This window comes from Hyaloscypha bicolor (assembly GCF_002865645.1).
Source record: "Hyaloscypha bicolor E unplaced genomic scaffold K444scaffold_118, whole genome shotgun sequence".
Lineage (NCBI taxonomy): Eukaryota > Fungi > Ascomycota > Leotiomycetes > Helotiales > Hyaloscyphaceae > Hyaloscypha > Hyaloscypha bicolor.
Genome location: NW_020194620.1, coordinates 1700402 through 1727385, shown reverse-complemented (window position 1 = coordinate 1727385; position 26984 = coordinate 1700402). Strand labels below are relative to the sequence as shown.

General features: G+C 48.1%; 9 protein-coding genes across 9 annotated transcripts; 3 read left to right on the top strand and 6 right to left on the bottom strand.

The window, feature by feature from the left end:
* Positions 1-1947: 1947 nt before the first annotated feature.
* Positions 1948-4442, bottom strand: K444DRAFT_654610 (putative oxidoreductase). Its single transcript, XM_024885948.1, has 7 exons — positions 4268-4442; positions 3777-4222; positions 3649-3728; positions 3392-3598; positions 3009-3341; positions 2889-2957; positions 1948-2837 (listed from the first exon to the last, which is right to left on the bottom strand). The coding sequence occupies exons 1-7, from the start codon at positions 4429-4431 to the stop codon at positions 2094-2096; spliced, it is 2043 nt and encodes a 680-aa protein (XP_024733446.1). The 5' UTR covers positions 4432-4442; the 3' UTR covers positions 1948-2093.
* A 193-nt stretch (positions 4443-4635) lies between these two features.
* K444DRAFT_595141 (putative pantothenate transporter) lies at positions 4636-6370 on the bottom strand (the record flags this gene model as incomplete). The annotated part of the gene is made up of 4 exons (XM_024878383.1): positions 4636-5422; positions 5471-5647; positions 5700-5914; positions 5961-6370. The coding sequence occupies 4 exons, from the start codon at positions 6368-6370 to the stop codon at positions 4794-4796; spliced, it is 1431 nt and encodes a 476-aa protein (XP_024733445.1). The 3' UTR covers positions 4636-4793.
* Positions 6371-6934: 564 nt separating this feature from the next.
* On the top strand, positions 6935-9028 carry K444DRAFT_567235 (homocysteine synthase CysD). The gene is made up of 10 exons (XM_024877160.1): positions 6935-7216; positions 7265-7316; positions 7369-7452; positions 7503-7570; positions 7623-7916; positions 7970-8391; positions 8439-8583; positions 8642-8656; positions 8710-8791; positions 8845-9028. The coding sequence occupies exons 1-10, from the start codon at positions 7152-7154 to the stop codon at positions 8881-8883; spliced, it is 1266 nt and encodes a 421-aa protein (XP_024733444.1). The 5' UTR covers positions 6935-7151; the 3' UTR covers positions 8884-9028.
* Positions 9029-11602: 2574 nt separating this feature from the next.
* K444DRAFT_567229 (root hair defective 3 GTP-binding protein) lies at positions 11603-14615 on the bottom strand. The gene is made up of 4 exons (XM_024877159.1): positions 14388-14615; positions 13870-14310; positions 12076-13820; positions 11603-12025 (listed from the first exon to the last, which is right to left on the bottom strand). Exons 1-4 carry the CDS (start codon positions 14555-14557, stop codon positions 11739-11741), a joined length of 2643 nt encoding a protein of 880 aa, XP_024733443.1. The 5' UTR covers positions 14558-14615; the 3' UTR covers positions 11603-11738.
* A 1287-nt stretch (positions 14616-15902) lies between these two features.
* On the bottom strand, positions 15903-16660 carry K444DRAFT_67216 (uncharacterized protein). Its single transcript, XM_024887722.1, has one exon. The coding sequence runs from the start codon at positions 16389-16391 to the stop codon at positions 15978-15980; it is 414 nt and encodes a 137-aa protein (XP_024733442.1). The 5' UTR covers positions 16392-16660; the 3' UTR covers positions 15903-15977.
* A 217-nt stretch (positions 16661-16877) lies between these two features.
* On the top strand, positions 16878-19959 carry K444DRAFT_616377 (uncharacterized protein). The gene is made up of 5 exons (XM_024880915.1): positions 16878-17169; positions 17327-17434; positions 17648-17961; positions 18009-18767; positions 18909-19959. The coding sequence occupies exons 1-5, from the start codon at positions 17113-17115 to the stop codon at positions 19660-19662; spliced, it is 1992 nt and encodes a 663-aa protein (XP_024733441.1). The 5' UTR covers positions 16878-17112; the 3' UTR covers positions 19663-19959.
* A 926-nt stretch (positions 19960-20885) lies between these two features.
* Positions 20886-22916, top strand: K444DRAFT_645215 (uncharacterized protein; the record flags this gene model as incomplete). The annotated part of the gene is made up of 5 exons (XM_024885066.1): positions 20886-20953; positions 21003-21181; positions 21241-21987; positions 22024-22770; positions 22819-22916. 5 exons carry the CDS (start codon positions 20886-20888, stop codon positions 22914-22916), a joined length of 1839 nt encoding a protein of 612 aa, XP_024733440.1.
* Positions 22917-23375: 459 nt separating this feature from the next.
* On the bottom strand, positions 23376-24546 carry K444DRAFT_535724 (Ketosamine-3-kinase; the record flags this gene model as incomplete). The annotated part of the gene is made up of 3 exons (XM_024875314.1): positions 23376-23478; positions 23544-24255; positions 24357-24546. The coding sequence occupies 3 exons, from the start codon at positions 24544-24546 to the stop codon at positions 23376-23378; spliced, it is 1005 nt and encodes a 334-aa protein (XP_024733439.1).
* A 139-nt stretch (positions 24547-24685) lies between these two features.
* K444DRAFT_666128 (protein serine/threonine phosphatase 2C) lies at positions 24686-26936 on the bottom strand. The gene is made up of 2 exons (XM_024887158.1): positions 26700-26936; positions 24686-26655 (listed from the first exon to the last, which is right to left on the bottom strand). Exons 1-2 carry the CDS (start codon positions 26755-26757, stop codon positions 24758-24760), a joined length of 1956 nt encoding a protein of 651 aa, XP_024733438.1. The 5' UTR covers positions 26758-26936; the 3' UTR covers positions 24686-24757.
* Between the last annotated feature and the right edge of the window lie 48 nt (positions 26937-26984).

Genomic DNA, 26984 nt, shown 5'->3' with positions numbered 1-26984 from the left:
AATACGTAAGAGGCAAGTACTAGCCGGCTTTCTTCCTTGGCGATCATCATCCGGAAATGATGATGGAATGACTTCATTTGTGTAACTGGGTTCATCTCAATTCTAATTGCGTTTATGTCCTTTCTTTGGATTGTCAGTCAAGCAAGTTTTTTGGTTGCGGATTGTACGGTATATGATTAGAGCAATGGAGCGCGTATTGCTCTGTTGTCATTCATCAAGGAGAGAGCAAAGTCTCGGCATTTCAGTGGCAAATTCCGAAGTAGATGAAGGCTTTCACACAATGTTTGTGACAATTCCCTGTTGTAAAGCAACATTGTTCCCCGGTGCTGAACTGTTGAATGGTTGTTTAGTTGTTTTTTTTTGCAGGTTGATTTTCAAATTCACAGAAGTCATGTGAGCCACAAACTTTTGGATTCGACGTAATGAGTAACGGTAATCCATATTTACCATTACTGATTGTATCCGCTTCAATTTTATCTTATAGTGAGTGAAGCCTGCACCTTGTTTCTTTGTTATCTGGTGACGTTCAACTGGATAGGGGCGAGTCTCGCTTAGTAGCCAACCACGAGAGAGATTTCAGAAAACACCAATTAAATAAAAGACGAATCAGCATTGATTAAACTATACCTTAGCAAGCCAAATGATAGAAAGATAATATCAAAGGACGGGCATATTCTTCAGATATAGATGTTAGTCAAGTGATGGATTCTATTCTTGCCTCGCACCAAGTTAAGAGATAAACCGGGGTGTACTGAATTGGCAAGGTTCAACTTAACAACTCTAGACAATTTTCCTACTGTCTTGAGAGGAGTGAGAACCAAATCCAAATGCGGTTCCTTCTCAAATGCTTCATATATAGAGCGGGGTTTGAGGGGCATGAATGCAGCTATATCTTCTTCCTTCATTTCATAAATCCAACCAGACATAGCATGGAAGAAGGCATGATGGCTATTATACTGCTCTGAAAGGTGACTCCACCATTTTGGATTAGTATGGTTCGTCCTTCGCCGAGATCTAGCCACTTAGTAACAACGCCTTCCCGATTCTGTCGTGCAGTAGTTACATTGCATTAATCCAGAGCTTCGTACGCATTGTTGGGCATCATGCTGAAGGTCCATTGTGCATTTAGACCTTGGTGATAGTTGCATGCCCACACCTTTGGATACAATGCCTGTAAGTTTATGAGGGAGATAGTGATGATCAAACAATCTCTGAGCTTTTGAAGTGGTTGGTAAGAAGATATCAGGATTGTCTGCTGCACCCGAAGAATGAAGGATCCAGCAATAATTTTAGCTTCTGCAGTACGCATACACGGTAGCCCACACCAGTGTGCTATTCTTGGTTTGGTAACTCCTTTTCCCAGAAGGCAAAAATGAGATTCGTAGTCAAGTCCCAACCGGCAACGCTTCATCATCAGCTGAAAGACGCTGAATCAGGAACAGTCGTGGGTATAATCAGACACCCCTCCTAAAAACTCTTCATCATAGCATGACGCTAATCCGTTGTATTAATGGTGGCGACAAGCAGCTGAGTCTGTAGGGATTACGTTGAAAAAACGAAGGATCGAGCAGTGGTAACAAAGAATATGATCTGGAAGGTCTCTCTCGTAGAGCGATAAGAACTCCTTCTTTTCTCCTCTAAGGTAGTCTAATTGAAGTTCTTCCTAATATTGTGTCGCAGGGATGTCGTATATAGAATGACAACAAAGAGTCAAAGAGGTAGCCGAATGAAGTTGTAGAAACCGAGCGATATTTATCAGGATCTTTGGAGGAAGCCTCCCCGGAACAGATGATTCGAGCACACTCTTCCTGCGTATGTTGCTGTGCTCAATCAGTCTTGGGAGGACTGTCGTGATTAGTTGAAAGAAAGGTATTTGAGGTATGGCGTTGAGTTTTTTAAACCTGGATCTCAGAAAAAATGCAACGGTATTGAAGCAGAAATGACGCTAAAGATTGGCGATGATTGATCAATATCAAATAAAAAGACAGAAAAGTCGGCGTCAAGCTAGTCCCTGGAGTTTTGATGGCGTCCAGGTGCAGGAGCTACGTAATTCCTTTTTGGGCTACACAATGTCAATGCCAAGTCATTTCCGTTCAGGCTCCAGCCTTAAATTTACCCTGTTCCTTCAACGCTTTGGCAAGCAAATCAGGATACCATCTCGCGCCGACATCCTGGTGGCTCGTGATTCTAGATATAAAGATCGCCTCCCTAACACTCTCCCCTCCATTAAACATTTTATCAAATGTAGCTTCTGCCTCGCTCCTCACCTTCTCATCCTTTACCAAGTATTTGATATGCTGTGGGATCTCCAGCGAGTTATCCTTACCGTCCGTTTTGACTCCTTGAAATACCGGGAATGAGTATCGCGGGCCAAGAGGTGTTCCATCTTCAGAGATGTAATTCTCTGGTGAAAGGTTTACCCGGTGTGTTGTGGCAGTGCACACTCCTTTGGTGAGAGCTTGGAGGGAACGTCCTATGTTTATGACCAATGTACCAGGTATTGGTGGAGCTTTGATCCAGTTTCCGCTCTTGTTTTGGATTTCTAGCCCAGTGTGAGGTGCGAGTTGCAATAAAAAGGTGAGGAAGGAGCCGTCTTTATGTGGACCAACTCCTTGGACGCCCCCTTCAGGGTTCTCTGCATCTGATGGAGGTGCTGGGTATTTTACCAGCTTTAGCTTATTGTGCTGTGGGATATCGAAGAATTTGTCAAAAGAGTTCGGATCCATGTCGAGCGCTTCGGCAATGAGACGGCTGAAAGATAAAGCCAGATTCTGAATCTCGTTCATATAGTTTTCCACCGCAACTCTGAATCCTGGAATGACGGATTCATCAGGCCACTGCATTTCTGTAAGTCTCTAAGCCGCCGTTATGAGGGTTTGATATTCTACCTGATTCGGGCCTCGCAAATTTTGCCAGACAGGTTCGTCTGGTCTAGGCGCTGGGACTTCTGTTGCGAACTTAACTACATCAGCACGGACTTGGAAAATCAAACAATAACTCGTACTCACATCAAACTGCTCTCGATAATCTGGCTTCATGGCAGTGATCTCTGTTCCGAGCCTGGCATATCCTAAAAAATGCTTGCTGTTCGCCATTTCGATCTTCAACTTCTCCTCCAAGGGCAAATCAAAAAGTTCGATTCCTTTCTTGATCAAAGTCTCCTGGGTGGCGATAGAGACTGGTGGGTTCTTGATATAGAGAAAGCCGACATTGACAATTGCTCTTCTGAGAGACTCCAGGAACTTTGGTTTTGTTGCAATATCATTGGCAAGAGCGAAGTCCAACAGAGGGATCTCACTGAAGGCATCGGGGTCGTGGGCGGTTTTCGGAGAGGAAGAGATCTGGAAGGTGTCAGCTTGTATGCTTGGAAATAGTGAGATACTCGTCTCACTAAGCCATTGACAAACTCCTCACGAGCTTTTTGTAAAAGGGAGGCGTTTCTGCTGAACTCGAAGTTGTGTCCTCCGCCAGGAAGCAATCTCGCATCAAGTTTGGGGGTGTTGGTAAACAATCCCGCAGCGTGATCGAAAATAGGCTGACCATCTTTAATACCTTTCCACCCGAGTTCATATTCCGCTGCTAGAAACTGAAGAGGAACCTACGCACTTCGGTAAGTCTTAGTGGCAAAGAGAAAGAAGGTTACCTTACTCGAACTCCAGGTGCGACCTCATTCACAAAACGATTGTACCAAGACAAGTCCCACCATTCAAGCAATTCGGATTTGAGACCTAGTAATATGAGTACTTTGAAGCAAGAGGGAAATATCTCCTGCTGACCAGGTTCAAAAATCAACGGCATCGTTGGATGCACCAGGATTGATGAGTCAATGACCGAAGGCGGTCCCATAAATGCCTCGATCGCTTCAGGCGAAGCCTCAACAATAAACCGTGGGTTTTCGGGATCCGCTTTCAACATGTCAACTAGCCCAGCGGGGTGATCTTTGGTAGGAATGATGCCTAACGCGCTGACTCCGAGCAGGGGAAGCTTCTCGCCTTCGAACGCAGCAATCGAAAGCGAAGTTACAGCACCAAGAGAATGACCGACAAGAACGATTCCATTTTTGCCATTTGAGTGCTCTTCATAGGACTTCTTGATGAGAGCGGAGTACAGAGGAATCGAATCCAGAACCGGCGAGGCCGATTGCGGCAGTGGATTGTGAGCGTACCCGACCCGGTTGATGCTCAAGACATTAAAGCCTGATTCATTGAAAGCTTTTGGCACACCGGGGTTCAATCAGCCACGTTCTTCAACTGTGGGCTTGACTCACGAGTGGAAGTCGTTGTCGAAATATGAAGCGTTGCATCCTCCACCGTGAATGAGAACGATTAAGGGCTTCAGGTTTCTGAGGCCTTTCCTGCCTTTCTTGAAAATGCCATGGGCCTTTAAGCCAGGCTTTTCGAATTCGATGATTATTCTGTCAGTGTCTGACATGGCTAGGGCTTGATTCAGAAGAGGATGGATGCTTTTGCAGTTACGGAATGGTACCGGTGGGATGGTCCATGCTAGTCGCAGGATTTAGCGCCAATTGCGCCTTCAACAATACACACCACTTTATGAAGTTGAAGTGGAACTTTGGAAGGTTTCATTATCGCACTACGCTTCATTCTCGGAAACAAAATCTCAATAGGGGAAGGTGCCATTTGAATTAAACTACTCCCCCAGTTCCTCCCTCATTGGGATTCAGTCTCCACTCCTGCTCCTTCCCTCCCTTTGCCCTAGTGAACTGTCTATTGTTCCCTTCTAAAGTGGAACACTCAGAATCTCATGCAGCCGCAGCCGATTCCCAATTTTAATTATGCTTTCTCTGGCAACGGCACCTGCTCAGTACCAGCTTCGACAGACTCGTCACCCGCACTTTCTTCAGTATCAAACTTCCTTCCCAGTGTCCCATTCTTGATACCTTGCTTCTCCAAATACGCAATCACCAATACCGTCGGTATGATTAGCGCTCCAGTAATGATGCTCGCAATATATCCCTTTCTATAGTTCGGAGCATCAGTGACTGGATAAAAGATCAAGGGCCACCAAGTGGAGAATCCAAAATCGAAAGAGTTCATAAAGCCGGTGGTAATCGCTCGTAGCTGAAAATCGTGTGCCGTGACATCAGCCATCCAAGAATACCACAGCGCTTGGGGTGCGTATGTCGTTCCTAGGAGATAGAAAGCAAAGAAGTGACCGGCATCTGCACGAGGATTGGCGATGAGTATTGCGCTCCCAATTATGAATGTTACCCCAATAGCCAGAGAACACTGCCAACGAGATTGTATCTTGTCTGAGATGAACGAATAGAATACAGTTCCAAAGATGGCAGCTCCATAGACCGCTGTTGGGTAGTTGTTCTCTTCCACCACTGTGTAGCCGCGAGAAGCCAACCATAATTGCATGACGTTGTTGAGCTCCATTTGGATCGCGAGCGAGTAAACTGTGGCCGTGTTAGCGCTAGCCATAATCGGCCATTGTCCCAACTTACGCATGAAGATGGTAGGAAGTAACCAAAATTGCCAGCTAAAGATAACCCGTTTGAATACAGTCCTGTCCCAGGTATTCTGTTTGGGTTGCCCAAGTCTGGCAACCGCATGTTCTTTTTCTCCTTCGGTAAGATACCACGCACTCCTGTGAGATGGAAGATCAGGGATAAAGGCCCAGCCTAAAACCTTGAATGGGAGTTGATTCGATGTCAATTCAGGATGAAAACTTACCGAAGATAGCAGTGGGTATTGTAAGGATGCCAACGATAATGAATAGCCAACGCCAGGCTGGCAATCCGTTCTTTCCCGCTAATGACTCCAATAGACCTGCTTGAATCCAACCTCCTGCCATACTCCCCAGTTGTCCACAACTAACAAAGATAGCAGCCCTTGTGCCAAGCTCCGACTTCTTGTACCAGGAGGCGTATATAAAATGAGCACCGACGCTGATATTGGTCAGTGAAGAACCGGGTTAGGGAAGATGGCACTTACTACGCGATTGCAGATAAACAGCCTTCAAATCCGTTTAACACAATGACTTGGTAAAAGTGTGTCATTTTAAATGTGATAAGGGTGAGGATGCTCCAAGTCACATTCACTCCAACGAACACATATTTTGGCGGTGCAATAGTGAGTAAGGAAGTTCCAGGCATCTGGCAAACCGCATAGAAGACGAGATACACGGTATTCATGTAATTGTACGCCTTTCCCTTGAAGCCCAAATCTGCGCCCATCCCAGAGATGTATGCAGATCCATAACTCGCCCTGCTCAGTCCGAAAAGGAACCATATCAGGGAAAAGTAGGGGAGGATAGTGAAATCGAGTTTGATTAAAAGTGAAGCGTCTTTGGGATCGTTTCCCCACAGAAAGGATCTGAGCTTGATGAGACTTGAAGATGCCATGTTGAATTAGGACTGTCAGGATGGAAAGGAAGAAGTGCTCAAGTACAACCTCGAAGAGGAAAGAGGAGATAAGTATATGTACACAGAGGCTTATCTCATGCAACTACGGAGTACAAGTGCAACACATGTCGGCGACCCCAGGCTTTGTCGGTGCTCGCGCAGCTTGCGCACGCTGGATTGCAAAATACAGGCTACAAATTTCGCCATCGAGGAAACTTAATGCAAAATGGAGTCCACCTGCTCATTTACCCCTTTGTTTGGTGCGGTGGGACCTCGCTGTCGACTTCGAAATTTACGAGTCGCACAGCCGCCATTCAGAGCGAGAAGAGGAAGAGTCTGGACCGCAACCCACTAATGGAGGTAAGACACGATGAACTTAAGCTTTGTGATACTGATCGACTGAGTGTTTTGAAGTTGCAACCCGGGAGTGCACGTCTGAGAGCCGAGTTGATGGAAGCATCGTGAGCAGAATTGCGTGTCTCTCCATGTCGATCCCACCTTTGAAGCGCCACCCCACTCCACTTTTGACGCGGGTGTCGTGTGCACCACTTTCAACAAACAACTCGAAAATCGGGATGCTCGAAGCGTCGCGTCTCACTGCGGATATACCCGAATGCTCAACGGTCCCGTGATACGTTCGTGACTTCGGACCGTTATTTTCAACTGGTCTCAGGTCACAAAGCCCGTTTGGCGGTCGCCAATTCTTAAAGGGGAATCTCAACATTTCTCCAAGAGCAAAAGTGCCTTGTCTCGCACTTCACAACCTGGAGCGCCTTCGACCATGGCCATTTCTACTCCGCCGGATGGCCCTTCCTTGCACTTTGAGACCGTAGGAGTGCATGCAGGGTAAGGTCCGATCAATTGAGGCACTCTTCCTGCTGATTTCAATCCCAGCCTCATTCGATCCGAAAATGGTGTTAAAGACGCTCCAATTTATGCCTCTACGGCAAGACTCTCTTGCACATAATCTTGAAAACGACTCCTGACATGTGTTCCAGTCTTTCAACTTCAATAATAGCGCACATGGAGCAGCTATTTTTAATATGACGGCAGAGGCGTTTTGCTATAGCCGCATCGGGAATGTCTGACTCCTCCCCACATTTGCCTAAGTACCAAACCACTAACTTCTCAGCCTACGGTCGACGTTTTCGAGAAACGAATGGCAGCATTGGAACATGGAGAGGCGGCTCTGGCAACGTCGTTCGTTAGCTCTTCCCATTAACTTAGCCCAAGTCGCTGACCATTGATTTAGATCTGGTCAAGCAGCTCTATTCATGACCACCACGGCATTGGCACAGGCTGGTAGCAACATTGTTGTAGCATCGAGTTTGTCGGAATCGTCTGCGAATCAGTTCAGACATCGATTGCCGCCTTTGGGTATCACAGCTCGATTCATCGAAAATGGCCAGATCAATCACGTGGAGAAGGCGATTGATGAGCATACAAAGGCTGTATTTGTGGAGAGTATATCAAGCACTGACCTTCTTATGTCTGACATCAAGGCTCTGGCAGCTGTAGCCCATAATTTAGGCGTCCCCCTCGTCGTGTGTGTACAAACAAATTTGGTGTACAGTTGATTTTGACTAACGACGCGTATAGTGACAACACCGCAGGAGCGGGAGGGTTTCTTCTTCGTCCCATCGATCACGGAGCAGATATCGTCATTGCTTCAGCAGCAGAATGGCTCAGCATTTCTGGCTTGAACTCAGCAGGCATCATCATTGACAGTGGCAGATTTGATTGGGCGAAGAACAAAAGCCGTTTCCCACAATTCTTCGAGCCCTCTCCTGGATTCCACGGTCTAAAATTGTTTGAGAAGTTTGGGAATCTTTCATTCATATCGTTTTCAAGAGCGGCCATTATGCGGGATACCGGTCCCTGCTTGAACCCATTCGAAGCATTCCAGTTGCTCTCGGGACTCGAAACCCTTTCCGTGCGCATTGAGAGGAATTCGATCAATGCTTTACAACTTGCAATTTGGTTGGAGAGCCATGAGAAGATTGGTAACGTAGGACATCCGGGTCTGTAAACTCCAATATTCTCCACAACCGTCTGCTGACAGCACAAGGTCTCGCCTCAAATCCATTGTACCACGTGAGCACAAAATACTTGAATCGTAATTATGGTGGGGCGCTTTACTTTACGCTGAAGTCTTCCGAAGATTACTTTGCCTTAATTACTAAGAAATTCAAACTCGTTTCTCCTAGTGGAAGGTAGGTGAAGATCGCTCAAGATGGAGCTCAAGCATGAAGCTGACTTTTTCATCCGTAGTATTGGGGGAAGCAAGTACGTATGCATAATCTTTGAAGTCTAGAGATGTACTAACCACTTTTCCTAAGGACGGTATTCATCCTGAGAGAGCATTTCGAGGGCGACCCAGAACCAACACGACTCTATGTCTCTGTGGGACTTGAAAACATTGTATAGCTTCCCGGAATATATCACCATTGGTACATTTGCTGACAACGGTATAGAAGGATATTATAGCAGACTTTGAGCAGGCACTGGTCTAGCAGTCATGAAGCGTTGCCGTCTTGGTGTTAGAGTTGGCGTGACTTTGACAGACAAAAGTATAGATGGAGGAGTTAGCAAAAATGAATCGGAATAGGGCTTTAATTGGCACTCCAGAGCAGTGCCCAAACTTAACTTGCTTGATTTACCCCTTAAACTATGAAAAAGGGGTAGCGAGGCACGTGCGATTGACAATTGTCGCGTCACGCGGAGCTACGCGTAAAACGCGTCACAGCCAACCTCGAAATCTATCGAGTATTTACATAACCACAACTGGCTCCAATCCCATGAGTGTCTTCTAATCCACGACTGCCTTTCAATATGGCAGACTCTCAGATGGAAGACGACGTTGCGCTCGAAGCTCCCGCTTCAGAGGTCTTCATCGCACCCTCGATCAACCCCACCCTCCTCTTCAAGGGGAATTCGTACAGCCACTTCTCCCCGGTCCCCTCACCATTGCTCCCTACACCAGACCCGACCCCTTCAGATCCAGAAAACACGAAACCTGGCCCAGAATGCGCATTAGGAGTCGACGAAGCGGGGCGCGGACCCGTCCTCGGTCCAATGGTCTACGGACTCTTCTACCTCCCCCTCCCCCTCTCCGACCCCCTCCTCCGGCAAACCCACCACTTTGACGACAGCAAAGTGCTCACACCAACCGTACGCTCAAACCTCATGGAGAAACTGTGTACGCCATCCACAGACCTACACACACAATGCGGATGGGCCGTCGACGTGATGTCCGCGCGAGATATCGGCGCGAACATGATGAAGCCTGCTGGCACGTACAATCTGAATGCTCAAGCGATGGATGCTACGATTGCCCTGATTCAGGGAGTGTATAAAAGGGGAGTTAATGTGAAGGAGATTTATATTGATACGATTGGCAATCCAGAGAGTTATCAGAGGAAATTGGAGAGGGTATTCCCGACTGCGAAGATCACGGTTGCGAAGAAGGCGGATAGCTTGTATCCCTGTGTTAGTGCGGCGAGTGTTTGTGCGAAGGTTACGAGGGATGCGGCGTTGGAGGTGTTGTATGAGAGCTATGTGGTTAAGCCTGAGGGTGGGGATGGGGATGAGGAGATGAGTGGCACAAAGGAGGCGAAGGTTGCGGAGGAGGAATCGTGGGGTTCGGGATATCCTTCTGATGTGAGGTGTACGTCTTGGTTGAAGAGGAATATGCATCCGGTGTTCGGGTGGGGAAGTGAGTGCAGATTCAGTTGGGGGACGGCAAAGGATATGATGGATTTGAAAGGGCTTGCTGCTAAAGTTGACTGGCCAGTCGAGGATGACGATGAGACGAGTCGGTTGACGGATTATTTCAGTGCTGGAAAGGAAAAGGATACTGATGAATTGGGATCATGGTTTGGAAAGCCTGTGGGAGTAGATGTCTTCTGATACAGTACCAAGATAATCTTGCGCCCCCCACTTGGTGTACACAAGATACACTTCCTTCCCGGTCTCGCAGTAGACGAAAAAAGCAGAGCTGAATTTTCGATGTCCTTAATCAACTTGGGGCAACTATCTATACTCGGAGGATATCGTTCTAGAATTGCCGGGACATACGAAGGGGCAGCAGATTGTACATCTGTAAGGCCGGGAGGGACATTAAGAGGGGAAGCATTTGAAAGATCTCACTTGGACCTGGGACATTGAAAACGAGTGTCGCTTTTTTTGGTCCACCACGAGCTAGTCCAATCGTTCAGCCTTCTGAGCAGCGCGAGTGTCTTGGCATTAAGCGCCTTGCGGCTGAATCAATCGACTAGCATCTCCTATTTCCTCTCGTGCAAGCGCATTGTTATTCCTCGGGGAAACATGGCGGAAGCTATTACGATCGTTGGTCTCATCTCCTCTATTGCCTCTGATCGAGATTGATTCCAAAATTGTTGGTGGGCCCCATGAATTCAAAACAAACAGTAGCCAGGCACCAGCGGCCTTTCAGGACATCTCAAACCACTCCATTGCTACTCGATATCATTCAGAAGCCGCGCTTTTGTATTTCCGAAGATTCGCTGAGCCAAGATGAGGAGCGTTCATTTTCCTGCACCGTCAGCGGTTGTGTTAGGCAAATTTCTGAAATCAGCAGTCTCATTGAGGATGGGTACCAGCTCCGAAAGAATCGAGCATGAAACGCATTCGTAAGGCATTTGGGAGTGTGGGTAGTAAAAAGAAGACCATGAAGGCATTGAGGATTCTCGAGACGTACAAGACGACACTTCACATGTACTCCATCGGCTCGGCTCGTCCTACTCCTTCCACAGCCAATATCCAAAGCTTCCGCTATATACCCGCCAGGAAATCTTCATACTTTGTTGGACGAGAGGAGATAATTCGGCAGCCCGCTCGCCACTTAGAAGATACCACAGTCACAAGATCTGATCGAAGAACTGTGTGTGGTCTTGATCGGCAAGGGGGGTCAAGGGAAAACACAGATTGCCTTCGAGTATTGCCGAAGACCTCAAGCATCAAGCACATTCAGGTTCATATTCTAGTTAGACGCAAGCTCTGAGAATTCTATTATTCGGAGCTATGGAAATAAAGCTGAGAAGTTGACAGGGTCTCGTGTTCCGTTTCCAGATGATAAGTCACGAGTGTCGTATGTCAAAGAATATTTTGGGCAGTTGCGCGTCAGTTGGATATCTGTCTTGGACAATTTCGACCGACCTGACCTGTGCCATAACGTCAGACACTTTCTGGTAGGCATTTCGATGTAATTCACATGGTGGAGAGCATTCCAAATCTCAGATCGATACATCATTATACGTCTCATAACCCTTCCACCTAAGTACACTGCACGTACGCTATGCAGGGCGTCGTCCTATCTACAAATTCAAAGACATGGAGAACCCTCAACGCCTTATATATCATCATCATCCTCGATAGCAGTTACCCTCTTGCCTCTGCTATCTAGGGTATTCAAGCTAACATTATCACTGTCGTCTCTCCCCTTCATGCCAATGGCTTGTCGTCCTGTATCTGAGTTTTCCAAGAATTCGCGGAGTTTCTCCTTGCCAATCTCGATAGCCTGTGCGGATGCCGCATTTGCCATGCGCAGCATTGGCCCCCAGAGATTCAAGTTGTAGGTGACGTACGCTGCAACACCGAGGAGAATGAGGAGTATGAAGTACATTGGGTTGCGAAGAACTGAAGGATGTTAGTCATGAGAAGCTCCTGGGCTGCCATATTGAACTTACCAGCAACGATCTCGTTCCACCCCAACGCCAAAAGCAAGCCGTAGAAATATAGTGGGACTTGGGTGATGCCGCCAATAGCGCTGCGCTTTGCTTCCACATATACTCCATCAGCTGTCTTCTTAAATCTCACAACGAGATCTTGGCGTTTGGCTTCACTGAGAATCGTCATCTCTTCCTCCAAGCTCTTGCCTTCTTCTTCATCAACCCCACCAATCGGGGCGAGATCTTCCTCGTCCTGCGGATCTACGCTCGGAGGTGCATTTCCAATCCAATCAGGAAGATCAGGAGGACCATAAGTCTCCGCAAGCCTAAATCGTGACAGAAGAGGAATGAGGGTGAGAGTGGACTCTTTCGCTTTGGTGTACATGCCCTCGATATCATCAGTCGGTCGCCATATTCTTGGTACGCCGGCTTCGTCATATCGGAACTTGTCTTCGAAGTTCTCCCGAAGTTTGAGAAGAATGTTGCCTTCCATGACCTCTTCATCGATTTTGGCTCTCAGAACACCCCAACTCTTCCTTCTCAGTCGCCATAGTCCTACCTCAATCTCGTCTTCATTGGCATCGAAGCTTTTCGCTCGCTCTGTAAATCGAGTCTCGGCTTCCTTGACTGTATCTGTAAATAAGTTCCATATCCGGTCCCACAGATCCTTCTCAGTCAAAGGCTTTTCGCCATTCTCAGGTGCCCCGCTGCCACCACGTCCAGAGCCCAATTTGTTGAACTCTAGCCCGACCGAGTCGCCCAACCTTGATCGTACCCATCTCTCAACTCGACTTGCGAGTCTTCGCATTTCTTCCTTACGGAGGCGCCCACTGATTTCATCCAAGTCCTTTTCATACAGATTGTATTGCGATTTGAAATTGGTCCACGGGACTCCTTCTATTGCAAGACTTCTGGCCTCAGTTTCGAACTGTTTGAGTGCGACCTTCTTCTCACGTTCCACGATCTCGGCAAACTCGTAGGACGCCCCTTTCTTTTGACCGGCCTTGACGGCACTTGACACTGCATCACTGAAGGAGGCGACTCCTGACTTGTGTGCAGCCGAAAGCTGGCCATGATATAAAGCCTTCAATCGGGTATCGATCTTGCCTTCCAACTCGACTCGTTTCCTGGCGTAGACTCCTTTGTGATAACGGCTGGCTTCGGCCTCAAAAGCTTTGATGCTCTTTACGCGCGCAGCTTTCCCAGCCGTACCCAAATCCTTCAATACTGCCGGCTTCCCTAGCCTGACCCCTTCCGCCTGTTTTTCTTCCAAGGGCGTAATGGATACATCAAAAGCCTCCAGAACTTCCCGCGAGATCTCGTCACATCGGAACTGGGCTAGAAGTTCCTGTTGAGTGGGCAAATCCAGGTCCTTGTTATTGACGATCTGGTCCCAGACTCCTTCGGCATATACTGAAAACCCATCCGCAGGAATCCGTCGGTGATATTCTGGGAGGAAAACACCCCCTTCCAACTCTTGGTCTAAACCATGTTGCCTAGCCGCGCGGTGACCAGCCCTGAATCGTGTCCCGAGCTTTCCTACTTCCGTGATGAATCTGTCTGGTTGCAGTATTTTATGCGGTAGGGCTGCAAATGCGAAATCGAAGTAGTCTTCTATTCGTGACTTTTCAAGACCAGCAGGCTTCGAGAGACCGGTCCATATATTCGTTAAGTCTGCAATAAGAGTATTTCGAAGATTTGCAAGAGGTGTGGTGCCGAGATGATCGCGAATGACGAAAAATAGGAGGGACCGAGGGTTGGATCTGAAACACATTAGAGGGACGGTGCATATCTAGAAAGTGCAGAACTCACTGCTTGTCCTTCAAAAATAACTGCAAGTTGACCTCAAAAACTGTCTTTAACAAGCCCATGTTGGCACCTTGGTACAACCCAACCTGATGCTCCCAGATGTTGACGATGAGAACCTCACTGGTTGCCAATGCAAAGAGGGCGCTCTTCCTTTCGAAATCTTGATCCTCTCCTCGTTCCCGACCATCCGTACCCTCCACATCCATTACTAAGATATTGTCGGCCATCTTCCCATCAGTGCCCTCCCGCTTGTTCTTCGACATCCATATCCCTTTTGTGGTCTGCCGCCGTTCAGTTTCGGACATTACTCCAAATTCTGTGCCAAATAAGTGGTTCAGCAGTGTCGACTTGCCAGTGGACTGCGACCCGAATACTGAAATAAGGTGGTAGTTAAAGCCAGATTGTGCGATTTTGGTAAGTTGAAGGTAAGTGTTCAGGTTGGGACTGGTACATTGTCAGCGTGGTCTTGCAGATTGTTCTAATGTCCGCTGGAACGCTGAACATCATTGTATGGGTTGTACTTGAACTCTTTCTCTTCGTCAATAACCTGAATGCCATGTTCATACTGCTCCTTGGTCGGCGCATCGCCAACTCCTGCAAAGTGGCCATTCATGGTCATGATCGAAGGAGCTGTTGGGAAACGAGATGCTGCAGATGGCCTTCGTGCTTCGTGGCCGTTTGTTTGTGCCATGGTGACAGAGCCACGAAACAGGCGGTACAATAATAATTGTTAATCTTGTGACGTTGAGAGGCGCCCTTGACGAGTAGCATCTGATTCAATCACGGCGGGAAATTTCACGAGACTCCGATGGGCCCTCCGAAAGTGGTTTAGCTGCAGGTCACATGATTCTATATCGCCTTGAGCAACCTGACCTAGCTGGGTCCTTTAGAAGCTGAGTGGTTCAGTCTCGATTGAAAGATAAAGACGCCTTCACCTTATTTGTTCATTTACAAATTGTAGAGGATAGATGATTTCATTGTTTCGCCATCTATTGTAGGCTAAATCCAGAATCATTGACGCTCGCTAACCCTTTTCCCAACCCCTTTCCTAAACCCATCTTGATACATAGACGCACTACACTGCATTGTAACTTTGTTCAACCTCAGGGACTATAAGCTCTTGGACTGTCAAGTTGTTAAAGGAATATCAGGGTCCAGGAATTCCTGCCGCGGGTTTGTTATCCAATCTTTCTTCACGTATGCCCCATCGAGAGGCTCCCGCATTTTGGGAAGCGTGCCGCTGGGGATCAAGTTGAGAGCTCCAATCTACAACTTCTCGTCAACAACTGCTGGCAAAGAAATGGCACCTTCTTCATTCTCTCTCAACTTCTCCAATGCCTCACGGCGTTCTGAAATTTGGGGCGCAGGATTATGATAGATGGAGTACAACTGGTCGATTTTCATCTCAGAAGCTGCAGCAGGAATCTTGCTCGACGCAGTGCTGAGATCATTTCCATGTGTGGCGGCAAATTTGTTTTAGGATGTAATTAGCGGAATGCAGGGATGAATAATAGTTTCAATGTTCCGAGCTTCCACTGAACATTGGAAGTGCAAGGGCTAATCAGCCACGAACGCATTCTTGAGGTGCATTTCATGTATTTGGAGAGTAAACCACAACCAGGAAATAGGGGCAAAACAAATAGAGAAGATCACAATTCCGGCGATCTTTGGATATACTTCCGCGGGAAAGTTCCATTAGGTGTAGCTTGTCTTCTGCCGAATGAAGAGCATTACCATAGAAAGACGTGAGTGACAGCTATCTGAATGAAAATGTCATCATTTATTACAACTCTGCTATCCAGAGGATGTATATGTGACAGGATAAAAGCCGGGACACTATTTCCGTATTTCCAGCATCTAAATTGTTACGCGGTGAGAGCCTTGATGTCTCCCTCAGTGCACCGCTCGATTACACGATCATGGATGGCAAGGTACTTCATTTGCGGCCAGCCGAATGTTTGAATTCCTTTTTCAATATATTGTCGTAGAGGGCTAGCGCTGATGTAGATGTTCTTGAGCTTCAACTTAGCGCTCAGAGCGAGTTCGTGAATTTCCTCTGTCAGGCTTCCTGGTTCCAGGAGCGACAGCTGCTTCTTGTTTAGTTGCGTAACCTATGGATAGATGATACCAAACGCGAGCTGAGAAAGTGCAAAGACCGGGACGTAATATTGATTGAGCTTGATCCCGAGCGCTTGGTAGAAGAAAACCCTGACGGTTACGAAGAGTAGCACTGTCGGCATTACGTTGTCGCGAGCAAGATCACGGAGTCTCCACGTTGATTTCCAAGGAGCCGTGATATCTGCCATGACATCATCCTTCAAAATCATTGATCGGAAGATGAAATTCGGTAAGCTCAGAGCTAGATAGATGAAGAGGCAAGACAGAAGGAAGGAGCTTCTCCAGAGCTCGTTTGTAAAGGACGGCAGGAATGCCGTTTGAAAATCCCCCGCAAGGGCCCAGAGCCGTGGCTCAACGTCCATCTTCACGAAGAGCAGAGCGAGTAACATGAAGTGGCCAGCAGTCATAGTACGGAAGATCAGTTTGGTTCTGGCTCGTTGGAGATCCTTAGGTCGTTGAAGAGCGCCATTGTTCCAATCTCCCTTGCTAGAAGTCTATTGCCATTAGCGGTCTTGGGGGCGAGCTTGGTGGAAACTGGTGAGGGATCCAAGTGCAAATATCGCAAACGAAGCCCAAATGGCTACATTTTTGGTGAAGAAAACGCTCTCATCCTCATTCGAAGATGGCTATGAGGCGTTAGCTAGGCCTAACAACGTTGAAGATCGTCCTGTCTTTGGTTAATCCATTACGGGTGGTTTCGTTCCTAAGGCGTTCAGAGGAAAAATTGCGAGGTTAATGATAGCATACGAGTGTGGCGCAATACAGGGGACCCCAATGACGGAGTGTCCCGAAATAAGGTAAGCACCGTGCCTACCGACGGCTTCACAGTATTTGATTTGATGTTAACAATGATGAATTTTTAAGGTCTGATGAACAAGATGAGACTCGGGAGAATAAAAGACAAGACCAAATGGAATATGAAGTTTGGGAAAGGCGTTATTCGGAACCGACTCCACCCCCTGTAACCGGCGAAACGCCACGCTTCAGCCACATCCAGGACGACTCACGGGGCTGAATGTGCAGCCCCGCCGGGCCTGTCTGGCCAGGCTCTGAGCGATTGCGATGTTCGGGCACCTTAAGCATTAGATTCATCAACCCAGCGATGTCTTAAATCTTGTCTGGGCCGAGATGACGGACTTAACAGCAAGCAGCCTGTCCGTCAATGCAGCTGGAAGTGATGAGGAGGTGAGCGATCCTTCCGATTCCGTTCACACCCTCTGCTCTGTTCGAAAAGCTCCTCTGGTCTCGGAGATTAATAGAGACCTGCCTTTCCTCCACCATGTCGAGCCAGCTTTGATCCCGTGAAACTCATCTGCTACAACAGTACTAACGCGTACCGAAGTCCTACAACACCACAGCACCTTCTTCTGTGTCCACCTCTACTCACGATATAAGTCGAGCGAGCTACCATATAAAGGAACTTTCGATATTTGCTGAAAGAGTTGAGCAGGTAAGGCATTATTTTATGTAAAAAGTCTCCCCTCTAAAGAATGGGAGCATCAAGTTTCATTGTTCAGTCGCCCTTGGCGGGGTCTTGAAAGGGAGACGAATTTGGATGTCATTAGGTTCCAGCTCTCGATAGAGAAATGAAATGTATTCTCAAAGTTGAGATATACTGCATAGTGCAAAGTGTAGGAAGTCTCCGACTAATCAACTTGTCCAGGCCGCAGCCAGAGCTTTCCCAAATCGCTCGAAACGTGGACGGTCTCGATACTCAGACGTAATTGCCGTTCTGATTTACTGGGAAGAAGACGACTTGAATGTTAAGACGGAAGTGGATAAGTTATACGATGTGTTCAAAGACTACTATAACTTCAAAACTCAAATCTGGACCATTCCATCAACGTCTGCGCATAGGGAACTCATGCGTATGGTCGTCGATTTTGTGGGGCGATATGACAGCAACGACAACCTGATAATCGTCTACTATGGTGGTCATGGTTTAATCAACAATGCGAGGCAATCCACTTGGTTGTGGTAAGTAAGACCATCCCAAAACACATCCACCTGCTGACTCCAAACAGCAACCGAAAGCCTTCTTCTCCAACTGTTAAATGGTCAGCTATCCAAACCGTTTTCGAAGAATGCGCATGCGATGTATTGTTTTTGCTTGACTGCTGTGCTGCCGCAGGAGCCGCCCCGGATAGTGGGCAAGGTGTAATAGAGACGATTGCAGCCTGTGGATTTGAGACTTGGGCTCCTGGGCCCGGACGACATTCTTTTACCAATGCTCTCGTTGAGGTTTTGGATGACTGGATGGATAAGCCATCCTTTTCGGCAGCTATGCTCCATTCCGAGATACTGTCTGTAATAAAGCATGACAGACCAGAGAGAAGGAAATGGACTGATGCCAACAAAGTGGAAAGCCGCAAAACACCCATCTATATCCTTACTTCGAATGACCCGAAATCAAAATCCATTGAATTGTCCGTTCGGCCATTGGTAGAGGCTGGTGTTTCCAAGTCTGGCAAGCCAAAGAAGTCCCCGACACCTAACGCTTCGACCAGAAACAACATATTCGACCTGTCAAAACTTAACAGCAAGCTGCCATCAGGCAAGTTGGATGTCCCACACGTGCTTTTGTCTGTTGCATTGGAAGAAGACCAGTCCCTGGACCCTGACTCTTGGGTCAATTGGATGAGCGACCTTCCTGCGCTTGCAAAATACGTACTGGTGGAGGGCGTTTTTCGGAGTCATTCCACCATGATTCTCGTCTCATTACCAGTTCCAATATGGGACGTCCTTCGGGACGATTTGGCTATTTCGTTCATTGGATATGTTGAGTACGAGCCTTTCTTCCGTATTTTGAATGGCTTGGCTATTTTGTGGACATTCATGCCAGGCTCTTCCCTTCCAAATGTGCCGCCAGTTGTGAGACATAAATGATTTTACTGGTTGGGTAATACTAACCTGAGATTATCCAGGTCGAGGAATAGCCTTGTTCTTGCCACCGAGGCAGCTCCAGTCAAAGGGCTCGTTTCTTCGTTAGCAGAGACTAAAGGTCGTGTGGACATCGAATTAAGTGAAGAAACATGGCAAAAGCGCCTCGAAAATGAGCGAAAACATGCTGGCGAGCAGTACAAAGCTCTGCAGGAAAAGTATAGGAGAGAAGTTGAGATGAAAAAGGGACTCGAGGACGCATTGAGTGCATCCCAGAAATCACTTAACAGGCGAACAACAAACACGCAGAAGATGAGTAGGCGACCAGCTACTGCAACTCAGGGGAACATTGCAGTACCACCAAAACCACCAGCTCGACCAAGTTCTTTTGTATTAACGGACTCAACGTCAAAATCAGCAATGCTAACTCCAACTCTCTACAACATACCCAGTAAGCGAACATCTGGGCTGCCGTTACCCGTACGGCCATCAACACCACTCAGACCAGCGCACGAACGAGCCCCTAAATACGACGATGACATCCCTAGTCAAGCTACGGCTACTACTAGTAGTACCGCATTCAGCCGCGGGAGTGCTGTCAGTGGGTGGTCAAGTGCAGGTGGCAACCCGAATCGACGTGCGGGATATGGTTCCGAGTCTGATATTTCCCCACCCATGAGTCCTGTGATGGAGCCACCAAATGAGCCTAAGACTACAGTTGTTAGCCAAGACAAGAAGGTTTCGTGGGCCCAGGTAGCTGCCAGAGCACCGGAAAGGGGGAAGATTGGGAAGACTTAAATCGAGGCATCTGCCTCTGCGGGCCCTCTGCTCGGGCATACGTGAAGAAAGCCGGGATAACAAGCCTTCGGATTGAATGCCTGCCCCCCTGATATTCCTCTTGGCAATTTCACAAACTCAGAGCTTAGTCACTGAGATTGAAAAAACTTCCAGTTGTAGTGAGTCCATGTACGAAGATCACGTTATAAGGTGACTGAATTAAAGGGCATTTGGGCTTTAATAGCACTTCACTGTCTGTTTCTAGCGCCCTCGGTCACTAAATTGCCCTATGCTTCTAGGCTATTGCCCTAAAATCACGCTATAAGCCGCGGGCAAGGAGTACCACCCCTTTTTGGGGCTTCTCCCCCTGTACTCAAGGTGTACTTCGCTAAAGAGCCCTATTAGCTACCTATTTAGCGTCCGCTATCGTTGTTCCGCTAGCAGTGCTTTTACCCCTAAGGATCTTCCTTGCGAGTGTCTCGTTGCGCCTCTTAAGGTCTGCTTAGGGCGTATGGCCTAAAGTCATAACGCCTTACAGCGGGCTTAATCCCCTAAATTTTGCTCTTGGGGATGTCGAGGGTCCAAATGCCCTGTAATCCCGTCACTTTTTGCCGTGATCTTCGTATCAAGGTCACCACCTGCACGCTTCTCAAACTGTTGACAATCTCTCGTGCCTTAATAACGCTAACCACGAGTCTCTACTTGCATATTGAATTTGAATACAAATATTAGAAAATTTCATAAATTGGATTGATAATTTAAATAGCATGTTCATTTCTTTATTTGCACGGAATTATTTATCCGTGATCATATACCCGTAAAATGTTGAAATGATTAAATCAAAGAGTATGTATGGACTTTGAAATAAGTGTCTGAATTGAACAATAAACTGATATTTCATTGTGAAGACTGCCTCACCAGGCGCCGACGAATTCCCAGAGTTCAAGATCATTGGATTCTTACGAATTTAGGACAGAGCGAGAGAGTGCTCTGAGTGGACGCGTCAGGGGTCTCCCGACTAGCGTATTTTCTAATTGTTATGGTCGCGACTTCAAAATTCGTGGCCTTGGGGACCCCTCTTGAGCATCATTATATGTCTTCCTTCAACACCGCCCACCGCAAGAGCCGCCATACCTGATTTGTGGCTAATCGAGACCCTCTAACACGAAATCGCGTCTTGCAACAGCATATCTTTGGCTCTACAGAAGAGAAATACGCCTGTTGAAGTTGAGTGACTAGCAGAGATGGCGCCAGAACCGAGGCGCAAGCCGCGCGAGAACCAGTACCTTTTCAACATTGGAGAAAGAGGAAGGCATGTAGTTCTCTATATTATTGCGGACTTCCGGCTAACCGTAGAGCAGGAAAACTGGCATTACGCTTCCCGACACTGGAATCCGAGATGAGAATGGCTTGGAACCCATGGATGGTCTATTCTCATCACCAGAGAAACCCAAGAACAAGTCAACTCAGAAGGCCAACGGCGCCCGAAAGAATGCCAATGCGACCATATCGAGCGAGGAGGACATGGACGTTGGAGATAGTATGTGACAATCAAGATAAGCGTGTGTATCATGTATATTTGTATTGACTTCGGCGCAGGCACTATTCCAGAACCGACAGCAGTCCTCACCGACCGGAAACGAGCAAGTATGCGATTGCCTCCACCGCGTTCTAAATCTCCGATCAAAACATACCTCGATTCACCAGCAAGAAGAAACCCCTCTCTCGGCCCCGTATCGTCCCCGGTCAGAGGCTCGATCGTGGCTCCTACAACAGCCTCAGTCTCAGCGTCTGTACGGAGGAAGCTAGATTTCTCGAACGTTAGTATCGAAGAGGTCACCATGTCGTCGCCCCAAAAGCGAGCTAGTTCTGCCATGTCGGGGGGACGACCAGCGAAACTTACCAACGGATCACGCCTCGCTCCTGTTCGGCAAGCGTACTCAGAGAATGGTGTGGATGACGATCGAGATGATACTGGTATGGAGAACGGGGAGGACTCATATCAAATGCTTGATGGTGGGGATGATGAGGAGGTTGGCCAGGTTGAGGAACCAGAGGAGGAGGAAGAACCTGAACCTGAACCTGAGCCTGAGCCTCCGAAGAAGAAAATGGGTCGACCGAAGAAGCAAGATCTGCCAGTAGTCCATGAGGAAGAAGAGAGGCCGAGAAAGCGAACACGCCAGTCTCTTGAAGGTCCGCAACCTGTCAAGGCCAAGGGTGGCAGACCTAAGCAATCTGCTCCTCCGGAGCAGCAGCTGGAGGAGCAACAACAACAAGAAGAAGAGAGACCTACGAAGAGAACCCGACGCTCTCTCGATACCTCTGAGGCTTCTAAGACTAAGGGTGGTAAACCAAAAAAGGCATCTGCTGCCGCTCCTGCAGCTGTTAATCCATCGAAAGCAAATCCCACTGGTAGAAAGCCAAAACTGCCCACAATATCGGAAGCAGACTCTCCCCAAGTTCAACGTGGCCCTCCCATGCCCAGAACCAATCGTGGGCTCGTCATACTGCGACGAGAAACTCCTATGGAGGGAAATGGTTTCAAACAAACCCGCTCGGGCAGAAACTCGATCAAGCCTCTTGCTTATTGGAAGAATGAGAGAGTCGAGTATTCTGAGGATGAGAACGAAGATCAATACGGCAAGTTTCTGATGCCTAGAATCAAAGAAGTGGTTCGCGCCGATGAAGTCGAGGAACCAAGACGCCACAAGAGCAAATCCAAATCTTCAAAGTCAAAGAAGCACCGACCAGAGCTAGAATCCGAAGATGAAGAGGATGAGGTTGAGCCTTGGGAGACGGAACCTGGTCGCATATATGGCGAGATCCGAAACTGGGATCCAGAAGATCAACTTGGCTCGATGGCCGAGGAGAGGGAGGAAGAGCTTGCCCTTTCCGCAGCAGCTATAATCACTCGAGAAATCCCTGGTGCTAGTTTCAAGTTTGCCAAGACACTTACCCATCCGTTCTTTGGATCTGGAATGGTAGATTTACCAGCAGGAGCAGTGAAGAAGCCAAAGAATTCAAGAAAGATGCAGATGGTGTTTTTCGTTTTCTCGGGCAGAGTTCAGGTCAACGTCAATGATAACGAGTTCAGGATCGGAAAGGGTGGGATGTGGCAAGTTCCTCGAGGTATGTTTGTTTGCAGCCAGACGGCTGGGCGGGTTCTAACTTTTGCAGGCAACTTCTATAGCATTGTGAATGATTACGACAAGCCGGCGAGAATATTTTTCGCGCAGGGATGCGAGGTCCAGGAAGAGGTTCCAGAGGGCCAGTAATTTGAAGTAGAAATAAGGGCTGTTTAGATTGCATTGGTACGAGGTGCATGCCGGGATGCCAGGTTATGGGAAGCATTTTCTGGGGGCGAGGAGTTGATGGCTATGGGTCATGAGGCGATGATCCACTTTCTCCTCGGTGTTTTGACTTTCTGTATATTTGATGCCTTTCTTCATACAGCCTTCGATAATTGATGAGTTCAATTTGGAGCAAGTTACTGAAAGCCGGGTGCTCATAGCGCGTACAACCTTCTCACAATGATCCAGTGCTTCTCGTATGGAGTCAGTCACTCTTCCACAAGTTCCCATGAATTGGCACTCAATGATCCACAATTCTCACGACATCGATTTTCAAGCTAATGTCGAGCTTTCATCCCAAATGAAAACAAGCATTCCTCTGATGTTGCTGCGCTCAAGTGAATTCTGTTTCGGGAGTCTTGCTGCAAGAGGAACACTTTCCGTTTACTCCCCATCCCCATACTTCCTCACCAACTCCTCCATAATCCTCACCGCACCCCCGCGATACCCACCCCCGAAAATCGAGTAATGATTCAAATGATGATACCTATCCTTTATTAGCCATTCCCCTCCCTCTCGCCCCTCTCTCCCCTCCCCTAGATTTTCACTTACAACTCATACAACTTCACTCTATCATCCCATTCCTCAATCGGCTCATCCTTCCCCTTCAACTCGTAATACTCCCTCTCAAAACTGCCCCCAAAGCCGCCAAACATCCGCATAATCCCCCACTCAAACTCGCTGTGCGAGTAACTACAACTAGGATCAAAAACAACCTCTTCAACACCCCCTTTCCCAATCGTTCCAACGCCATGGTTTCCGGACCAGAGATCACCGTGCACTACAACCGGAACTACATCTCCTCCACTCGAGGTCTTCAAATTCCCATTTCCCAACAGTCTCGGAACCACAACACTCGTCGTCCTTTCCACGAGGTTAGAAAGCTCGGAATCCTTCCCATTATTCTTCTCAGCTGATTTCAGGATGTGTCGCAGCCGATTATCGGCGTAGAATTCCGCCCACGAAGATTTAAAACTGTTGTCTTGCTGTGTATCGCCACAGCAAGTCGGGACGGGGAAACCGAACATCGGTTTATCGTAGCCATCAGGAATGGGTGCTGGCGTACTGTGGAGTCTTGCTAGTTTTTGGGCGAGAGAGAGACCTGAATAGGAGGAGGATGGGGAAGACGAGGAGCGTGCGGAGAAGTTGAGAAAGTCTGTTGCGAGGAAGGCGCCAGTGGTGGAGGAGAGGAGGCCGTGGGCGTAAGATCTAGGGCAGAGGCTGGAGACGATGGAGTAGATTGCGTTTAGGGACGCGTGTTCTCCTGGTTTGCGTTGTCATGTGTTGGGAGTTTCGTCCGATTTTGGGGCAGATGTTTTAGGTGAAATTCAGATGAAAAGGTAAGATATGAGATGAGATGCTTACCAGCAAACATAATCTGGCTTTCCTTCCCTTTCCCTTGTTTGACGAAAAATAGCTTTTCTTCTCCTTCATTGTCCTTACTCGTGATCTTGAATGTGGATGCAAAGCCGCTTCCGCCATGAGACGCTATTGAAGTGTCCGCCGCATCTAGTAAGAGTGCTTTGAGAATCGTTGGGTCGATTTTAGGTGCCATGTTTTCCCCTTTCATCGATTTTCATGTCTTGTAGAAACAATTCGAAGACTGAATGGATGTTAAGTGGAAGGTCGAGTCCTGCAAGTGGCATGATGTAATAATTCTGCACGTGACACATATATCAAGATCAAGAGCCTGAGAGGGGTAATCCAAACACACCTCGCAAGGAATTTACGCTTTATATAAGTTATATGCACTCTCTGCCTCATATTTACGTCCTCCCTCTTCTCGGATCTAAAGCATCGCCTTTTCTAAAATCTCTCACCTCCTTAGTCCCCATACTCCCCATTCCCCCCTCAATCCTCCTCTCCCACCCACCAAGTCTGACCACCAAACACGTCGCATTGTCACCCTCTGAACTCACTTCCGTAGCATAGCTCACCACGTCTCTCGCCCCTTGTTCCGGAGTCTTCGCCTCCTTAACCACGTCAACGATTTCCTGATCCGATAACGTACCGCTCACACCATCAGATACAAGGACGAGGAAGCTGTACTCCGCGGGAGAGAGATCTATGCGCCTAATCTCAGGCTCAGCGGAGACGCCGATTCGTTTAGAGCGCATGTCGCCAAAGGCTCGAGTGTTAGCTAAGCCGGACATCCGCTCTTCGCCGAAGGAGTCGGTGACGAATGTCGCCGCGTATCGACGGAGTCTTGTGCTCTCAACAGGAGAACTTGGGTGGTGATCTGTGGTAGCAGGTTTTGCTAGACCAGTTGCGGTGTCGCAGAGGAGAATTCGAGTATCCCCTACGTGGGCAACGATGATGGTGGATGGGGATGCCGGATGCCAGAATGGTGTTGGTGTCGGTGTGGAGATGAGAGCTATGGAAGCTGTTGAGCCTCCTACGAATTGTTTCGGGCCTCCAATCCGATGCTTCGAGGGAGTTAAGTGGGCAGGCTCGCCGAGAATGTCGTCTGCGTTCAGAGGTGTATCGCCGTGCTGGTTCTCGGCATCTGGCTTGCGAGCTTGTGCCGTAACAAAATCCAGATCTGCCTTGAGGAAAGCATACATCAACGCTGTCTCAATGGAAATTGGCGTGTCGGATGGGGGTGAACCATTAGCAGCCAAAGAGAAGTATTCAGGCTTGAATCGGCGAAAGTAGCCTCCAACTGTGTCTTTCCACTGTGCCACCAAATCCCTCTCAAGCCCGATGGCCTTCGGTTTGTTGGATTCTGCTGAAACTGGCTCCTCGCCAGACAGAGCCGGGCTATTTGGGTGGTCCTTGACGCTCTTATCATCATTTCTCTTTGGCACATTCTGTAGCCCTTCGAACTCTCCTTCGCCTTTCATTTCATGTCTGTTTAGACTTTTCTTGCCCTGGGATGAAAGTTCGTTCTCACCACCCCCATGGTCCGCACTCGGCGCACCAACATCTCTATCCTCCTTCTTCCCCCCCGCTTTCAAGCTCGACCCAAGCTCAAAAATCTCCGCAGCATTCTCAACATAGCTATGCAACTCCTCCCGCAAGAAATCACTGCACTCATTCCCGCCATGCCCATCAAACACGCCAAAGTAGAAAACCTGCGGATCTCCACTAGCACTATCCGCCGACGTCGCCCCGCCCGCTGTGATCTTCGACCCCGAACGACTCAAACTTATAGGCGCCCTCTTAGCAAATGCTGGGATCTCTATTGTTCCTGCTTGATACGTATCTTCATTGTACGGCCGCGTGCCCCGTGACACAGAGACCCCGAAATGATGTTTCGCGCTTCGTAAGGGAATTCGTACGACGGTAAGCTCCCGAGAGGCACCAATCATGGGCGGGGCTGCTGCTGGAGATCGCCCAGAGCCGGGAGTATGGGGCGTTGAAGCTGATCGAGGGAGCTTGTGGTGTGGCCCAGTGGAGGACTTGGAATCAGGATGGAGGGAGGAGGACGGTAGGTTTGTGACGAAGTAGTCGTGGAAGTGACGTCTTGTGCCATGTTGCTGCCGAAGTGAAGCAAAATTACGGGAGACCGGTACTAGTTTATGTAGCTTATCTAGTCTACTGTGGTTGACATTGTTGTGCTGGTCGCGGGAAGATCGAAAAGCGCGTCTTTGTTCAAGAGGATTGAGGCGAGACACTGGTGGGCGGTATAGTTCAGATTTGCCTAGGAACGAAGCAATAAAGTCTATACATCAGCATGAACACATCATAGATGGCATTTATTCATACCATATGAATCTGCCAGTGACCACAGCTCTCGTCTGCTCGAAGACTGTCTGCCGGCCATGCCAGAGAGGTACAGCTGGCAGCTCAGAGAGTTGTCTGCTGCACAGAAACGTATGGCAGAGAGCCAATTGAGACGCCTAAGAGGAAGGGTGCCAGGGCCATCTGATGGAAAGTGAAGAAGACGTATCCAGGGCTTGGGACTATTCACAAGAGCGGAGGTCAGCTGTAAAGATACGTCGATAAGGTTGCTGAACCAGGGTTTCCCCACAATTCACGATTGACAAAGGC

Excerpts from the sequence above, each read along its gene's own strand:
- K444DRAFT_654610 (XM_024885948.1), bottom strand. The coding sequence starts at position 4,431 with ATGTCAGACACTGACAGAATAATCATCGAATTCGAAAAGCCTGGCTTA. Across the intron at positions 4,223-4,267 it reads TTCGACAACGACTTCCACTC|TGTGCCAAAAGCTTTCAATG; the intron begins GTGAGTCAAGCC and ends ATTGAACCCCGG. Across the intron at positions 3,342-3,391 it reads AGGAGTTTGTCAATGGCTTA|ATCTCTTCCTCTCCGAAAAC; the intron begins GTGAGACGAGTA and ends GACACCTTCCAG.
- K444DRAFT_567235 (XM_024877160.1), top strand. The coding sequence starts at position 7,152 with ATGGCCATTTCTACTCCGCCGGATGGCCCTTCCTTGCACTTTGAGACC. Across the intron at positions 7,917-7,969 it reads TTAGGCGTCCCCCTCGTCGT|TGACAACACCGCAGGAGCGG; the intron begins GTGTGTACAAAC and ends CGACGCGTATAG. Across the intron at positions 8,792-8,844 it reads CTGTGGGACTTGAAAACATT|AAGGATATTATAGCAGACTT; the intron begins GTATAGCTTCCC and ends ACAACGGTATAG.
- K444DRAFT_567229 (XM_024877159.1), bottom strand. The coding sequence starts at position 14,557 with ATGGCACAAACAAACGGCCACGAAGCACGAAGGCCATCTGCAGCATCT. Across the intron at positions 14,311-14,387 it reads GACGAAGAGAAAGAGTTCAA|TCCCAACCTGAACACTTACC; the intron begins GTACAACCCATA and ends ACAATGTACCAG. Across the intron at positions 13,821-13,869 it reads TTATTTTTGAAGGACAAGCA|ATCCAACCCTCGGTCCCTCC; the intron begins GTGAGTTCTGCA and ends AATGTGTTTCAG.
- K444DRAFT_67216 (XM_024887722.1), bottom strand. The coding sequence starts at position 16,391 with ATGACTGCTGGCCACTTCATGTTACTCGCTCTGCTCTTCGTGAAGATG.
- K444DRAFT_616377 (XM_024880915.1), top strand. The coding sequence starts at position 17,113 with ATGACGGACTTAACAGCAAGCAGCCTGTCCGTCAATGCAGCTGGAAGT. Across the intron at positions 17,170-17,326 it reads CAGCTGGAAGTGATGAGGAG|TCCTACAACACCACAGCACC; the intron begins GTGAGCGATCCT and ends CGCGTACCGAAG. Across the intron at positions 17,962-18,008 it reads AGGCAATCCACTTGGTTGTG|CAACCGAAAGCCTTCTTCTC; the intron begins GTAAGTAAGACC and ends GACTCCAAACAG.
- K444DRAFT_666128 (XM_024887158.1), bottom strand. The coding sequence starts at position 26,757 with ATGGCCGGCAGACAGTCTTCGAGCAGACGAGAGCTGTGGTCACTGGCA. Across the intron at positions 26,656-26,699 it reads GTCACTGGCAGATTCATATG|ACTTTATTGCTTCGTTCCTA; the intron begins GTATGAATAAAT and ends GCTGATGTATAG.